The sequence below is a fragment of the Zootoca vivipara genome, chromosome 12 (assembly GCF_963506605.1).
Source record: "Zootoca vivipara chromosome 12, rZooViv1.1, whole genome shotgun sequence".
Classification (NCBI taxonomy): Eukaryota; Metazoa; Chordata; class Lepidosauria; order Squamata; family Lacertidae; genus Zootoca; species Zootoca vivipara.
Window position 1 is genome coordinate 55,624,105 of NC_083287.1, and position 16,468 is coordinate 55,640,572.

A 16,468-nucleotide genomic window follows, 5' to 3' on the forward strand; every position below is an offset into this window, starting at 1 on the left:
AGAAGCAGGCGTCTTTTAATTTCGTGACTGCTGTCACCATCTGCAGTGATCAAGGAGCCCAAGAAAGTAAAATCTCTCACTGCAAGCATTATAAATTATGAATAAAGCAAGCATTATTAGGACAGGTAAAAGATGAAGAAGATCTGGAATAATTCTCGGTCAGGGGTTCCAAAACTGTGATCCACTAACCATCAGTGGTCCACGAACTTCATGCTCTGGATGTGTGGGGCCGAGAATGGAGACAGCACATCTTTTGCATTAAAAATCTTGAGCTTTAATCATATTTTAATCGCTGCTTACATTGTATTTTATTGTATTACATTTTAGAATCTACGGAGTACAATGAAATCATATAAAAATGGAGTATGCTATAAAAAATACAGTTCAGAATCCTAGAGCATCTAGCACAGAGCATTACAATTGCTGTACTGGGCAGAAAAGCCATTAAAAGCCATTATTTAAGACCCTCAGCCATTTTCAAATGGTCTGGGGGCGGGGAGTCTGGGAACCATTGTTCTAAGCCACTTACTCGAATGGGCATTTCACTAACAATACATTGAGCTGTGTAGGCAGAATTGCACTTTTAATTGGGGGTGGGAGGAGGAAGCAGGATTCTGTGTTCTTGGCGATTGATATAAGCAGCTGTTGTGAATAATACCAGCTAGCAGTGCTATGCTGTGTCTTCTCCTTCCTGTCTTCATTTACCCTTCTGCCCGAGGGCTGCTGCTTAATGCAGCTTTGGACTCTCCTTAGACTCTGATGCTGAGTGAGTCACAAATGGCAGCCTGTATTGGAGAGAGGTTGTGCTGCTTGGGCCGGCTTCATAGCGATTAGTCACAACGTTTTCCCCACAGTAAACAAGGTCAGAGAGGGCAAGTGTTGTTGCGCTACAACTCCCATCTTCCCAGACCGTAGGCCTGGCTGGTTAGAACTGGGAAGCGTTGAAATCCAACATCTGGGTGTCCGTGGAGTCCCAGCTCGTGGTAAAAGGGAAATTATGTATACCGTATAAGACTACTTTTTAACCCAGGAAAATCTTCTCAAAAGTCGGGGGTCGTCTTATACGCCGCGTCGTATTTCTTATATGGCGAGTATATCCCAAACTCTATATTTTAACTGGAAAAGTTGGGGGTTGTCTTATACGCCGGAATATACGGTACATGTATCTTATCACCAAAACCGATTTGGGTTCAAATGGTTGAATGTCAGCTGTCATCCACTGCAAGTATTACTTATTTTTATAACCTAAGATCACTTAGGTGCTGGAGGAGACTCTTGAGAGTCCCATGGACTGCAAGAAGATCAAACCTATCCATTCTGAAGGAAATCAGCCCTGAGTGCTCACTGGAAGGACAGATCCTGAAGCTGAGGCTCCAATACTTTGGCCACCTCATGAGAAGAGAAGACTCCTTGGAAAAGACCCTGATGTTGGGAAAGATGGAGGGCACAAGGAGAAGGGGATGACAGAGGATGAGATGGTTGGACAGTGTTCTCGAAGCCACCAACATGAGTCTGACCAAACTGCGGGAGGCAGTGCAAGACAGGAGTGCCTGGCGTGCTATGGTCCATGGGGTCACGAAGAGTCGGAAACGACTAAACAACAACAACAAGATCACTTGCCTTTCTTTTTAGTGCAGCAACAACTGGGACTGGTTTTTCTCTATAAGCCCTTCCCTTTTGTTTGTCACAATTGGATTTTCATTCTCTGACATAATTAGATTTCAACTTGTGACGACTCGAAAACGTTTCCATATTTATGAATCAATACAGCCATTATGTTTCTATTTGGAGGTATTGAATTACTTGTGATCTGGCCTTCTGCTTCTCCTCTCCACACCCCCGTTCCTTCCTCAGAGGATATACAGTAATAGCATTACAGAATTACAAATCCATAACTTTAAACAATTGGTAATGTAACCAACCAGATGTACAGGATATCAAATTTGTCACATATATGCTGGAGTTTTCAAGGTGGGAGGTGTCACAGAGCAGCACCTGCTCAAATATACCCAAGCAATCCTGATCCACAGTCGACGTCGTCCCCCCCCCCAAAAAAAACCCTCAGCTCCAGAGAGGTTCAAGGTGGAGAGGACTCTCAGAACAAGGTTGGAAGGTGCCAGCTAAACTAAACTTATGCCTGTGAAACTGCAACTGGAACAGAAACCTACTTCAGTGTTGAATGAAACGTTAGGGAAAGTGCGGTTGGTGAAAACGAATGCACTACCAAAAACTCTTGTTTTCTCTTCTATTGAATATTCTGTAATGAGTGATGTGTTGAAAAGCTGGCAGTAGGAAATAACCTATTTTTTTGTTTCCTTTTTGTGGGAGATTGGGAAGACCACCTAGAGTTGTTTCTGAAACTAAACTAGGCTTTGGCACGAAACTTCCTTGGTGTCTCTAAATCATGCATTTTAAACGCAGATACTTGAATGGTCATCATTTTAGGAGTGTAATGGTAGCGATGTCTATCCACTTCAACAAGGGGATGGAATTCCCTGGGTATGGAGAAGCATACATTTGCCATGTAAAATATATGTGTGTGATATCCTGTTATCTTGTAGGATATATCATAGAATCATAGAGTTGGAAGAGACCACAAGGGCCATCCAGTCCAACCCCCTGCCAACCAGGAAACACCCTCAAAGCATTCTTGACATATGGCTGTCAAGCCTCTGCTTAAAGACCTCCAAAGAAGGAGACTCCACCACACTCCTTGGTAGCAAATTCCACTGCCGAACAGCTCTTACTGTCAGGAAGTTCTTCCTAATCAGATGTTGAGGTGTCGGTTGAGAGGGCAGAAAACCACCCAGGGGGGAAGAACTCCCTTTTTGCACTATCTAGGGTCTCCTTCCCTTGCTGTGTTCCTATAAGATGTTCATGTTTCAAGGTGGTTAGCTCCAAACCTGAGTCCTGGCGTGATAGGAATATAAGCAGCTTCCTCAAACCAGATCATACTTTTGGCTCAACTCGCCTGACACTGCCTGCTCTGACTGGCAGCAGTTCTCGAGAGCCTCTGTCAGAGAAAGAGGTCTTAGCCACCATCTCCTACCTTGATTTTATATGGAGATGCCAGAGATTGAACTAGGAAGAAACACATGCTCTACCACTGATCTCTTTATAAATGATGATCTGGGTAGCAGCACAACATCTCTGGGTGGAGCCCTCACTTTCATAGAGAATGTAACGTGTGAACGAAAACCAAAACTTAATTAGCAAGGTGATGTGGCTGTCTCTATGTGGATCAGACTCACTCTAAAAGCCATTGTCGATCTATTTGTTACCCCAGGAGATCAATTTACTGAATTTGCAAGCTGAATTTTTTAACACGGCCTTGTACATGGCTGGTGCCTAAAACATTCCTACTCCGAGGAAATTGAAATAAGCATCCAGGAATTTGGGCTGCTTCTCCAGCCCAGGATTGAAGTCCTTACCTCAGAGGCTTGTTATGAAGTATTTTTAAAAAATGAATGCGCTAATCACATTTGCTTTTGCCCTTCATCCAAGGAGTATAGGAGACTTTAGATGAGATCATTCTCCTATAAATTAGGCAGTGGACCTTGGGAATCTGAAATTCTTATATGCATTCTGCCAGGATACATGTTGGTTGATCTTGAACCAGTGTTTCTCTGTCTTTCTCTCTTTCTCTTTGTCTAATAGGCCTCGCAGGGTGACTTTAAATTAAGGTAGAGGGGGCAAGGACAGCTGTGTGCATCCCCCCCTCCCCAAATCTCATGGAGAAAAGGGCAGGAAAAATGGGGGGGGGCAAAGAAACTATTTTCCATTTTAAACTATATTCCACAGAGCTTGAATCAAGGATATGCTGTTAAACTTGCATCAACTGAAGAGATGCTTTTAAAAAAACAACCCTAAATAAAAACCACAGTTCAAGAAGGATACTGACAAGCTGGAACGTGTCCAGAAGAGGGCAACCAAAATGGTCAAAGGCCTGGAAACGATGCCTTATGAGGAATGGCTTAGGGAGCTGGGTATGTTTAGCCTGGAGAAGAGAAGGTTAAGGGGTGATATGATAGCCATGTTCAAATATATAAAAGGATGTCATATAGAGGAGGGAGAAAGGTTGTTTTCTGCTGCTCCAGAGAAGCGGACACGGAACAATGGATTCAAACTACAAGAAAGAAGATTCCACCTAAACATTAGAAAGAACTTCCTGACAGTAAGAGCTGTTCGGCAGTGGAATTTGCTCCCAAGGATTGTGGTGGAATATCCTTCTTTGGAGGTCTTTAAGCAGAGGCTTGACAGCCATATGTCAAGAATGCTTTGATGGTGTTTCCTGCTCGGCAGGGGGTTGGACTGGATGGCCCTCGTGGTCTCTTCCAACTCTATGATTCTATGATTCTATAATAATACTGGAGGCTCTGTTTATAACATTTTCCTGACTCCTGTTTGATGCTTGTCAAAGCTCTACCAAACTCCAGTGCCTTATAGCTTGCTTCTGAGAACAGGTGTGCCCTTGGAGCCCTGGCCATCAGTGCATGGAATAGGACGAGTCCGTAACTCAAGTCCCAGAGGGCCTGCTTAACAAAAGCTCTTAAGAGGCCTTACAAAATTGAGATTGCCTTCTGCCAGGGGCCATGCTTTCAGCCCGGCAGCCTGACATATTTATAGCCCCTGCAGCTTTCTGCAGAAGGCTTTATTGGGCGTTGTTAATATTCAGGTGTGGGTGTGTGCAGGGGAGAAGCAGCCTCTCATTAAAGCGGCACTGAGTGCTATAAAGGGAAAGCTTTGTGCATTCCTGTTTCCGAAAGTGGGTCTGAGCAGGCAGGTGGCTGCGCTCACACATTCCTTGCAAACTGTCTCATTGCCATGAAGTGACACCGCAAGCAGAATAACCTACTAAAACTCTCGAAGGTGAAAGATGGGCCTCTTCTGCATGCCTGCTACATACAGGGGTCCATAAGTGTTGGATTAGTTAACCAGCTGGACATTATTTGTTGCTGTTTCTGAATATTGCTGTTTCTGATGTCAGATGTGTGCCTCTGTGTCCTATGACACAGCTAGGTTGCTCACCGGGGCAAGACAGTTTGAGCATATTACACCAATCCTGACCCAACTGCACTGGCTGCCCATTAGTTTCTGGGCCCAATTCAAAGTGCTGGTTTTGACCTATAAACCTTAAACGATTCAGGACCGCAATACCTCCTGGACTGCCTCTCTCTATATGAACCAACCCAGACCCTGAGAGCATCATCTAAGGCCCTTCTTTGTGTGCCTCCTTCAAAAGAGGTCCAAAGGGTAGCAACACAAGAACGGGGCCTTTTCTTCAGTGGCTCCCTGTCTGTGGAATTCTCTTCCCAGGGAGGTTCGCCTGGCGCCTTCATTATACACCTTTAGGCACCAGGCAAAGACATTCCTCTTTAACCAGGCTTTTGGCTGATTGGCATCTGGAGCCCTTTTAAATGTGTTGTGGGCGAGGGGATCATCAGTTTGTTTTTGTTCTTATATGTAGTTTTATGTTGTGAACTATGAGATCTTCGGGTATAGGGTGGTATAGAAATTTAATACCAGTAATAATAACAATGATGATGATGATGATGATTATATAATGTGAAGACTGCAGAAGAGCATTGCTGGCAAATGAGAGCCTGTATATCATTGGAAGACGGAGCAGGCGAATGAGCCTGTGAAATTGTGGCTGATATTTTTAGGTCCTATAATAGTGTAGGTCTGAGTAGAGATGGGGAAGAAAACGGCACCTGGGCTTGTTTCAGAGGTTTGTCCCTGTATTTGTATCTACGTTAGGTATTGTCTTGTTGCTGATGTGTAGTTTGGGGCGGATGCTGCTGCTGGAAAGGTAAAGGGGACCCCTGACCATTAGGTCCAGTCGTGACCAACTCTGGGGTTGCGGCGCTCATCTCGCATGCCGTTTACATTGAGTCAAACTGTTGGTTCATCTCCGTGTTGTCAACACTGGCTCTCCCCACCCCAGATCTCTCCCAACCTGGGTGCTTCTGCGAACCAAGCTGATATTCTGCCACTGAGCTGTGGCCCCCTTTCAAGCTGATATTTGCCCCGCTCATCTCTGCCCATATTCTGCAGGGGAAATCTAAAAAAAAAAAAGTAGTATAAACACTGACAATTGGGAAACACTGGCCTGCAAGCGCTCCAGTTGGAGAGCAGCCTTTACCAAAGGCATCATGGGCTTTGAAGACTCTCAAACTCAGGACACAAGGGAGAAACATGCTAAGAGGAAGGGACGCTTGGAAAATCCACACCGTGATCAACTCCCGCCAAGAAACCAATGTCCCCCACTGTGGAAGGACGTGTGGATCCAGAATTGGCCTCCACAGTCACCTACGGACTTATTGTTGAAACCGTGTTTATGGAAGACAATCTTACTCGGCTACGACGGATCACCAAAGAAGAAGAAGAAGATATTCTGCAGACAGCAGCAAGGAGCTTCACAACATACTGTTCTGGAATTGCTTATTGGACTAGTAATACATTTTATTAAACACACCCGGATGGCACTCACAAGCGAGCTTTTCATCACAGATGCTGAAAATAACACGTTGGCATAAATGTTTCTAGATGGAATGTTAATGAAATTCTCGTATGTCAACAGTAGGTTTGAGGTCCTGCTATAGATCATTTCCTGGTGCCAGGCAACCTGAAGTTTGTTCTCTTCAGCACTGTGGTGACAGTAGCCCTCAATATGTAAAAAAAAGAGAAGACTTTTCCTGGGGGCTCGCTCTACAATCTGCTACGGGTGGCTTGGGCACCTTGCCAAACCTCTTATTCTCCCTGCCATCATCTTGGAATGCGTGTTCGATAAAACCAGGAAGGGGAAGGGGATTCTGAGATCACCTGAACTGAATAGCTTCAACTGGAACTGAACCGCCCTGGCCAAATCCCTTTCTCCCACTTTCCCCCATTGCTCACCCCGCTGCTTGTGTTTATACATCAACACAACTTGGCATCCTTGGCGCCTGAGAATGTGGGCACAGGTGGTGCCAAACATTTTGCTCAGAGCAAACCCCAGAGAATATTGTTTTGACTGAGAGAGAAAGGCGCAAATCCAAGCCTTGGCACTTCCCACTCAGAGCTGACATAGAAAATGTTCGGGTTAGACTAGAGAGTATAACGCTCATGACGAGCTTTCCCTTCCTACACCATCCTTCATCCCATCACAATTAGGGTGTAACACCTTCTGAGGATTCTGAGTCCTACAGCCACATGAAAGCGGCATTCATCCATAGGTACCAAACTGTAGCAAAAAGTTCTCAACTGAATCACTTGTGCTTATGGCAAAACTTCTTGCAGTCTCGGTGGCCTTGCATTACGTTAAATTCCTGAAGTTCAGAGTATCTCCTATACGCATATACTGATTTCCGCAATTCCTTGCTTTACTTGGACGCATTCATATTCAACCGTTGCCTGCTGCTTTCTGCTATCTCTTCCCAGCTAAAGATTTGTTGTTCTCTTAACAGTTGGGGAAGGGATGCGGGTGGCGCTGTGGTCTAAACCACTGAGCCTAGGCCTTGCCGATCGGAAGGTTGGCAGTTCAAATCCCCGCAATGGGGTGAGCTCCCATTATTCGGTCCCAGCTCTTGCCAACCTAGCAGTTCGAAAGCACGTCAAAGTGCAAGTAGATGAATAGGCACTGCTCTGGCAGGAAGGTAAACGGCTTTTCCGTGTGCTGCTCTGGTTTTGCCAGAAGCATCTTAGTCATGCTGGCCACATGACCCGGAAAAACTGTCTGTGGACAAAACGCTGGCTCCCTCGGCCAGTAAAGCGAGATGAGCGCTGAAACCCCAGAGTTGTTCGTGACTGGACTTAGCTGTCAGGGGTCCTTTACATTTGCCTTTTTAACAGTTGGGGAACTGCCACCCCCATGGGCCAGATGTAGCCCACAGTGGCTTAGGGTTTGGCCTGTGACCCTCCTTAGCCCTCTGTGACTCTTATCTATCTATCTATCTATCTATCTATCTATCTATCATCTATCTATCTATCTACATTTTTTATTCGATTTTCAAAAAGAAAAAGAAAAGAAAGAACATATACATCAAATAACCATACAAAATCCTCATATCGAGATTACTCTGAATCTCCTGACTTCCCTCCATCCCATCCCTGGGTCCTCTTGATTCTATTTTCAACTGCATATAAATACTAAGTTATCTACATTATCTATTATATGACAAGTGTGTTTAAAATCCTGCTAATATTTTGACCTGTTTGCAATGATTTTGCATATACGTTATAAACATTTCCCATTCTTTTTAAAAATGCCGGTCGTCTTGATTCCTGAGCTTCCCAGTTAATTTTCGCCATTTCGGCATTCTCCGTCAACTTGACTTGCCATTCTTCTCTGGTCGGAGTTACCTCTTCCTTCCATCTCTGGGCTAGCAGCATCCAAGCGGCCATTGTAGCATACATGAACAGTTTCCTCTGGTCTTTTGGTATCTGGTACCTGTAATTCCTAATAAAAAAAGATTCTGGTTTTTTTTAAACAAAGGTTATTTGAAACTTTTTTCATTTCATTACACAGAGGACGCTCCGGTTGTGAACGTGATCCTGTTCACAACCCGCAGCATTCGCAACCCGCGTCTGCGCATGCGCAGGTTGCGATTCAGTGCTTCTGCGCATGTGCAAAGCGTGATTTTAGTGCTTTTGCACATGCGCGTGCCGAAACCTGGAAGTAATCCATTCCAGTACTTACGGGTTTGGCACGGAGCACAACCCGAAAAGACACAACCTGAAGCGTCTGTAAACCAAGGTATGACTGTATATCATTTCCCAGCCTTTTGTGACAATTAGGCACACCAAAAGGGCTCCTCTTCACCTAAATGTGAGATCTTTAGGCTGGAAAGGGGGGCAACTGAAGAGGGTGGAGTTGGATAAATCCTCTCCATGTGCTAAGATCCCCTCTAAGCTTAATTGCACAGTGGGGCATTTTTAGTAGGGAGAGAAGGGGAGAAAATCCAGGGGGGAGAAAAAGGAAGTGGCAGAAAGCATTTTGAGAATTCTGGCTCTTCCTGGTCCTGGCACAAGATCTTCCCGCTACTCTCTCCAGCCTCATTCATCCTTGGTATCCAGGACCCAAGGGGATGTTCCCCATCCGATGCTCTGTTTCGGTGGGCACTCTAATGAAAGACGGAGACCCAGCAGTGCCCAACCTGCCCTTAGGTACACAGGGATCCCGTTGGGAGATCTTTCTCCTGGCCTCGAGGCTCAAGTGCTGGTTGGGTGTCTCACACAGAGAACCTTTTTGGATTTTGAAGGCAGTGTTCCAGCCATGTTCAAATGGGGCCCTCGAAAACCACAAGCAGAATGTTATCCTGGCTCTGTTAAGAATCAGATGTGCGCCTAACTTCATTTCCGGGCAGAGATTCTCATTTGCATCCTTTTGGTCTTCATAAGCACACTTTGCTGTTTGTTTTTTTAAGGGGCTGTTGGAACCCGGTTGCTTAGGGAAAGGTTTTTGCAGTGGCTCAAGGGAAACACATGAACGACTACTTGCAATGTGATCTAATGTGTGGGTTAGGCTCTGTAAGATCTCGTTTTATCTGCCCAGCTTCCTTCCACAGGATTTTCTCAGTTTCCATAAAAGACCTTTTCTGTATTTAGAGCTACGATATGCCAACATGTCAGATGCAAGTAGATTCTGTGTCTGTGGGGGACAGGAAACTGAGGGTGTGTCTGCTGTTATCACTCCTAGCTGCCTTATCTGTGTTTCTCCCTGAGAGGAGTACTACCGATTTTCAGAAGAATCTGTAGGTTGCGCTGAGTAATTCTAATTGTAAAAGTATTGAATAGGTTGTTGCCGAGGTGGCTGTTCTTCTTTCATAGAAGCTTTGGTGGAATTTTCAATCCAATGTTGTGGATTCTACACGGATAGTGTCACAGTGGTCGGATGGGACTACTTCAGAGTAACGACTCTCCACCGCTCTGCATTTTATCTTTTTATTGGTGCTGCGTATTTACAGTGCTAAAGGTAGAGCTATTTACAGAGACACATCCTTTCAGCTTTCATCAGAACCTCCGAATGGCTTTTGGCGCGTCTTGCGCCAGCATAACAACTTGGGGAGCCCCATCCTCTTCCCCCGACGCTTTCTGCGAAGTTCCGGAGTTGGGGGGATGGGTCTCCCCCCCTCTTTCCTCCTTCCTGTCCCACCTGGGACGCTGGCTCTTCTACCCTGCCAGAGCCTTGGACCCCACTTCCTGTTTCCCCGCTGGAGCTGGAGCTTTCCCTGCTCTCAGTCGTGCTCTGGGCTGGGCTGGAACTCAGGAGGGGAGGGGCTTCGCGATACCCCTTGCCCCTCACATCCATCCCCCTCCCAGGCCCCTCTTCCTCCCTCCCGGGCAGCTGCATGGGTGTTGGTGGTGACTGAAAGCCTATAAACTCCGTGCTGTCCGAGCCGGTTGGTGTGAACACCTCCCCCCAGTTCCCTTGGCCCCCTCCTTCCTCCTGGGAAGAGGGAAAGCCCAAAAAGTCCGTGGCCTCAGAGCTGGTGGGGGTGAAAATCTGCTGCCAGTCCACCTCTTCTCCTGATTGAGTGGACCTCGGAGAAACCCACATCTCCTCCTCCGGGTCCTCAAACTCTGCTTCCCATCTCCATGGTGAACTGCTTTCCCCCTCCTGTGCTTCCTCCTCCTCCCCCTCCCTTTCCATGTGCCAGGGCTTGGGCCTGTGTGGGAAGAGGGCGTGGAATTCTTCCACTAAGAATTCCTCCTGTATCTGGGTGGCTGGGACCCATTCATTTTGGGATGGCGGGGCGTCCTCCCATGCCATTAGGTACTCCAGGCCCCCCACCCCCCTTCGTGAATCAAGGATGGCCGTTGTTTCATTGAGTGGCTCCCTGCCTCCTCTCTCCCCCCTCCCTCGGGGGTCCGTGCGCTGTCCCGGAACCTGCTACTTTCCCTGTACGGAGACAGCAGCAATCTATGAAACACTGGGTGCACCCTCATGTCCTCTGGCAGTGCCAGCCTGTATGCCACCGGGTTTACCTGCTGCGTGACCGTGAAGGGGCCCAACCTTCTGGGTGCCAGCTTCTTGCACCTCCCTCTGGTGGGAAGGCCCTCCGAGGACAGCCAAACCTTGTCCCCCACCCTGATGAACTCCCCCGGTCGCCTGTGGCGATCTGCCCCCTTCTTGTACGCTTCCTTGGCCCTCTGCAAGTGTTCTCTGAGCTGCTGGTGCACCGTCTCCAGCTCCTCTGCCCAATCCTCTGCCTGCGGGCCCTCCTCCTCCTCCTCCCCCTCCCTCTCCGGGAAAGATCTGAGGTCGCGCCCGTAGTTGGCCTTAAAGGGCGACACCCCTGTGGAGACGTGCACCGCATTGTTGTAGGCAAATTCTGCCAGTGGCAGGCGATCCACCCAGTCCGTTTGCCTCTGGCTGACGTAACATCTCAGGTACTGCTGCAGAATGGCGTTGACCCTCTCCGCCTGTCCATTGGTCTGCGGGTGCCGAGCCGTCGACAAGCTGACCTCCACCTGCAGGAGGTTCATGAGCCGCCTCCAGAACCTGGAAACAAATTGGCGGCCTCTATCCGAAATAACTCTTAAAGGTAAGCCATGCAGTCTGAATACGTGGTCAAGAAACAGTTTGGCGGTCTCTTCTGCAGAGACCGCCCTGGCACACGGTATAAAATGGCACATTTTGGACATAAGGTCCACCACCACCAACACTGCGGTCTTGCCCCTGGACGACGGCAGGTCTGTGATGAAGTCCATTGACACTACTTCCCACGGCCTGTGCGGGGTGGCTAATGGCTCCAGCAACCCTGCTGGTGCTGCTCTGACCACCTTTGCCCGCTGGCAGGTGTCACAGCCCCTTACATAGTCTCGAACATCCTCCCGCACCCCTGGCCACCAGAAGTGTCTCATGACTAGGTGAGTGGTTTTGTCCCTTCCAAAATGACCCGCCGTCGGGTTGTCGTGCATCTGCTTGAGGACCTTACCTTGGAGCTGGTTGGTGGGCAGGTACAGGGCTCCCCTGTAAAAAAGCAACCCCCTCCTTTCCTCAAAGTCTTTTGCCTGTTCCCTCCCCCCTCGCAGCTCTCTGAAGATGCGGGTGGCAAACTCATCGGCTGCCGTCAGTGCTGTGAGTTCTGCCTCGCTCACCACTGCTGCTCCGCAGGACCATGCTGACGGGGGGGAAATGTGCCGGGGTGCTGGTGGCAACTCCTCCTCCATGTACTCTGGCTTGCGGGATAGGGCATCCGCCCTGACGTTCTGCTCCCCCGGTATGTAGTGGATGGAGAAGTTGAAGTGCGAGAAGAACTCTGCCCACCGTATCTGCCGCTGGTTGAGCACCCTGGCCGTTCTCCAGAACTCCAGGTTCTTGTGGTCCGTGCACACCTGAATGGGGTGCTTGGCGCCCACCAAGAAATGTCTCCAGTGTTTAAACGCAGCGTGGATCGCGAGAAGTTCCTTATCAAACACCGTGTAGTTGCGTTCTGGCTGTGTCAGCTTTCTGGAGAAAAAGGCACAGGGTCTCCACTCTCTGTTGGCATCCAGTTGCAACAGGATCGCTCCCAAAGCTCTGTCTGAAGCATCGGTCTCAACGCATAGGGGCGCATCCTGCACCACGTGGAACAGGTTCTGGTCGGAAGCGAACACCCTCTTGAGGCTTTCGAACGCTGCTTGCGCCTCCTGTGTCCACCTGAACTTCTGCTTGCCTCTCAGGCAGTCCGTGATGGGAGCCGTAACGCGAGAGAAGTTCTTGATGAACTTCCTGTAGAAGTTGGCGAAGCCTAGTAGGCGTTGGGCATCCTTGCGCGTCCTGGGGCTGTGCCAGTCCAGGATGGCCTGCACCTTGTCCTTGTCCATCGCTAGCCCCTTGTCTGACAGTTTGTAGCCCAGGAAGTCCACCTCTTTGGTGTGAAACTTACACTTCTCCAGCTTCACATACAGGTGGTGCTTCTTCAGGCGCTGCAACACCTCTCTGACATCCTTCACATGCTGCTCTGGGTCAGTGGAGTAAATAAGGATGTCATCCAAGAAGACCAGGCATTTCTTGAAGAGGAGGGACCCCAGGACGTGGTGCATGAAGGCCTGGAAGCATGCTGAGCCCCCTTGCAAACCAAAGGGCATCACCAGATATTCAAAAGAGCCGAGAGGCGTGAACATCGTGGTCTTCCACTCATCGCCTTCCCGGATCCTGATCAAGTTGTACGCCCCCCTCAGGTCGAGCTTGGTGAAGATCTTGCCCCTGCGTGCCGCTGTCAGCAGGTCGTCCACTCTGGGCATCGGGAAAGCCACCGGTTCTGTCATGTTGTTCAGGCGCCTGAAATCCACCACCAGACGGCGCTGTTGCGTGTCTTTCTTGTCCACCCAGAAGACCGGGCTGCCCCCTGCTGCCTTGCTTTCTCTGATGAACCCCCTCTTGAGGTTCTTGTCTATAAACGCACGCAGATCCTCCAGCTCCTGATCTGACATGGAGTACAGCTTGGCTGGGGGTAGCGTGGCCCCCGGCACCAGGTTGATCTGGCAGTCAAATGACCTGTGCGGGGGCAGGTGGTCGGATTCCGCTTCACTGAAGACCTCCTGCAGGTCCCAGTACTGCTTGGGTATCGCCTCACCCCCCTTGACGTGCATGGTGGCCACCGTGGCTATTGGAGGCCCCTCCCCTGGTTGGTGTTGCATGCAATGCTCCAGACAATAGTCTGAGCCAAACGTGATGCATCTCTGGTGCCAACTGATGGAGGGGTCATGGCGCGCCAGCCAGCTCATGCCCAAGACGATGGGGGGGTCTGAGATGGTGGTGACGTTGAATGCCAGTGTCTCTGAGTGTCGCCCCACCGTCATTCTCATGGGGGGGGTCTGGTGGGTGATGGCCCCTCCCAGCAACTCCCTGCCGTCAATGGTGGAGACGTGCAGGGGAAAATCCAGCTGCAGAAGTTTGATCTGGTGCGCTTCTGCAAAGTTTCTCGAAAAGAAGTTGGCCGACGCCCCCGAATCGATTAACGCGAGGACCGTCAGGGGATACCCATTAGGGAGCGTTAGCGTCACTTCTAGAACCACCCCTGCTCTGGGGGGGGTGGGCTGGCGCTGCTCCTCGCTGTGCGGGCGGGTGGGTTGGGGCTGTTGCGTGCTGACTGCGCCTGGCTGCTGCCCCTTGTCTCCTGCAGCCAGGCTGTCTCGTTTCCCTGCTGTGGTGCTGCGTCAGTGGGGGAGGGCACAACCGTTCCCGCCTTTCCTTGCCATTCCCTGCGATGTGGGCAGTCTCTGACGAGATGCTGAGGGGAGTTGCAGAGAAAGCAATTCCCGCCTCTTCCCTCCTTGCGTCTTGGCGCCGCTGGGGTTTGAAAAGCCCGCGCGCGCGCTATCAATTTGCATGGGTTCCTGGTCTTGGCTGGCCCCTGGCATGGCGTGAGATGGCTGTTGGGGGAGTGGCTTCTCCTGCGACCGTGGGAACCAAGCCCGCTTTGCGCGCGTTGCTTGCTTGTCGTTCCACCGGGATTCCTGTCTCACCCCCACCGCCAGAGCTGCTTTGCTCAGCTGATCCATATTACTGGGCTTTGGACCTCTTGAGAGCTCATCTTTCACATCCTCATTCAACTCCAGGTAGAATGCCGCTTCCATCGGAGGCGAGTGCAGTTCCCACCCCAGTCTGTGCACCAGCATGGTGAATCTCGACCAATATTCGCGAACTGTCATTGTTCTTTGTCTTAAATTATGCAGTTCCTCTTTGGTCTGGTCCAAATGGCTATCAGCCGCATACATGGTTTTTAAAGCCTCCAAAAATAGTTTGACATCCTTCATGCAAGGATTTTTTGTTGCGATTAACGGTCTGAGCCACTCCCTGGCTGCCCCGGTAAGGTGTTCCACAATAAACGCTACCCTGTGCCCATCATCAGGGAACTCATCATGGTGCAGCTCAAGAGCATACACGATCTCAGTCTCAAAGCCATGATATTCCCTCGGGTCTCCATTGAACTTGCTTACTAGGGTCCCCGCTCTCATTCCTGGCAGCACTTGGACTTGGGCTCCCCCTCCTCCCTTGTTTCTCTCTGCATCCAACTTGTTTTGGAGGTCCACGGCTACCGCCCTTAACTGCTGCTCTTTCTCCTGAAGTGCTCTCACCTGTTCAGCAAGGTTGTGCCTGTCTTCTTTAATTTTCTCCGTTTCTTGCTTCGCCGCCTTTAATTCCCCCTGTGCCTGCAACGCCAGTTCCTGCAGGTCCTGCTGGGCTTTCTCCGCGATCTGCCGCCATGTCTCCGCTTCTGGCGCGCTCATCCCTGCAACTCCAAAGTAGCCCAAAAAAGATTCGGAGGTTGCTGTCACAGTGGTCGGATGGGACTACTTCAGAGTAACGACTCTCCACCGCTCTGCATTTTATCTTTTTATTGGTGCTGCGTATTTACAGTGCTAAAGGTAGAGCTATTTACAGAGACACATCCTTTCAGCTTTCATCAGAACCTCCGAATGGCTTTTGGCGCGTCTTGCGCCAGCATAACAACTTGGGGAGCCCCATCCTCTTCCCCCGACGCTTTCTGTGAAGTTCCGGAGTTGGGGGGATGGGTCTCCCCCCCTCTTTCCTCCTTCCTGTCCCACCTGGGACGCTGGCTCTTCTACCCTGCCAGAGCCTTGGACCCCACTTCCTGTTTCCCCACTGGAGCTGGAGCTTTCCCTGCTCTCAGTCGTGCTCTGGGCTGGGCTGGAACTCAGGAGGGGAGGGGCTTCGCGATACCCCTTGCCCCTCACAGATAGCTTAACATGATAAACCTCCAGATGTTTTGGACTACAACTCCCATCAGCCTCAGCCAGCAGGCTGATGGGAGTTGTAGTCCAGCAACATAGGCTGGCTATCCCTGCGGTACTGCAAAAACATCACTAGTCCAAAAACATCACTAGGCAGGAAAGGATGCTGTAAGCATAAAACATTCTCATTTTAGACCCGCCCTTGTGCTGGCAGCCTATCAAATTAAATATAAGGAAGATTCCGACTTTCCCCATTGGTCTGGCTAGCCCTGTATTGGCCAACTACCGGTAATTGGCTCTTCAGGGTCTCAGGCAACTTGGTACCCAAGCTCCTTTTGAACATCACTGCCAGACACGCCAAGCATTTACTCTGCCTCAGAGCTTAAACCGAACGTGGACTAGTATCCCATTCTGAAATGGCGCATTTCCCCTTGGAACCAAATAGCTGATGCCTCTTCCCGTCCCTTTTTCTGCACAGGTCGGGGACCACAAATTCAGCGCCCACCGGATTGTCTTGGCGGCCTCCATCCCTTACTTCCACGCCATGTTTACAAACGACATGATGGAGTGCAAGCAAGATGAAATTGTCATGCAGGGCATGGATCCAAGGTAATGCTGCGGCCGGGGGGGTGTGTGTGTGTTCCTTTCAGGGGTGCAGCAGCTTAGAAACACTGAAAAGGGAAACGAACCTTCTCAGTTGTGAAAAAAGGTCACCCCGAAGCGAAAAGTTGGAATCTCTGTTTACTACTCAATGAAAATGACTTCATAGAATCATAGAGTTGGAAGAGACAACAAGGGCCAT

The 16,468-nt window shown here is 49.6% G+C and overlaps 1 protein-coding gene across 2 annotated transcripts in view; it reads left to right on the forward strand.

Moving 5' to 3' along the window:
* KLHL18 (kelch like family member 18) overlaps window positions 1-16,468 on the forward strand; it is a 42,720-nt gene that overhangs the window by 5,633 nt on the left and 20,619 nt on the right. For both annotated transcript variants that reach the window (XM_035129109.2, XM_035129108.2), the window contains exon 2: window positions 16,145-16,275. In XM_035129109.2, coding sequence (XP_034985000.2) covers window positions 16,145-16,275 — 131 coding nt within the window. The remainder of the gene's footprint in view (window positions 1-16,144; window positions 16,276-16,468) is intronic.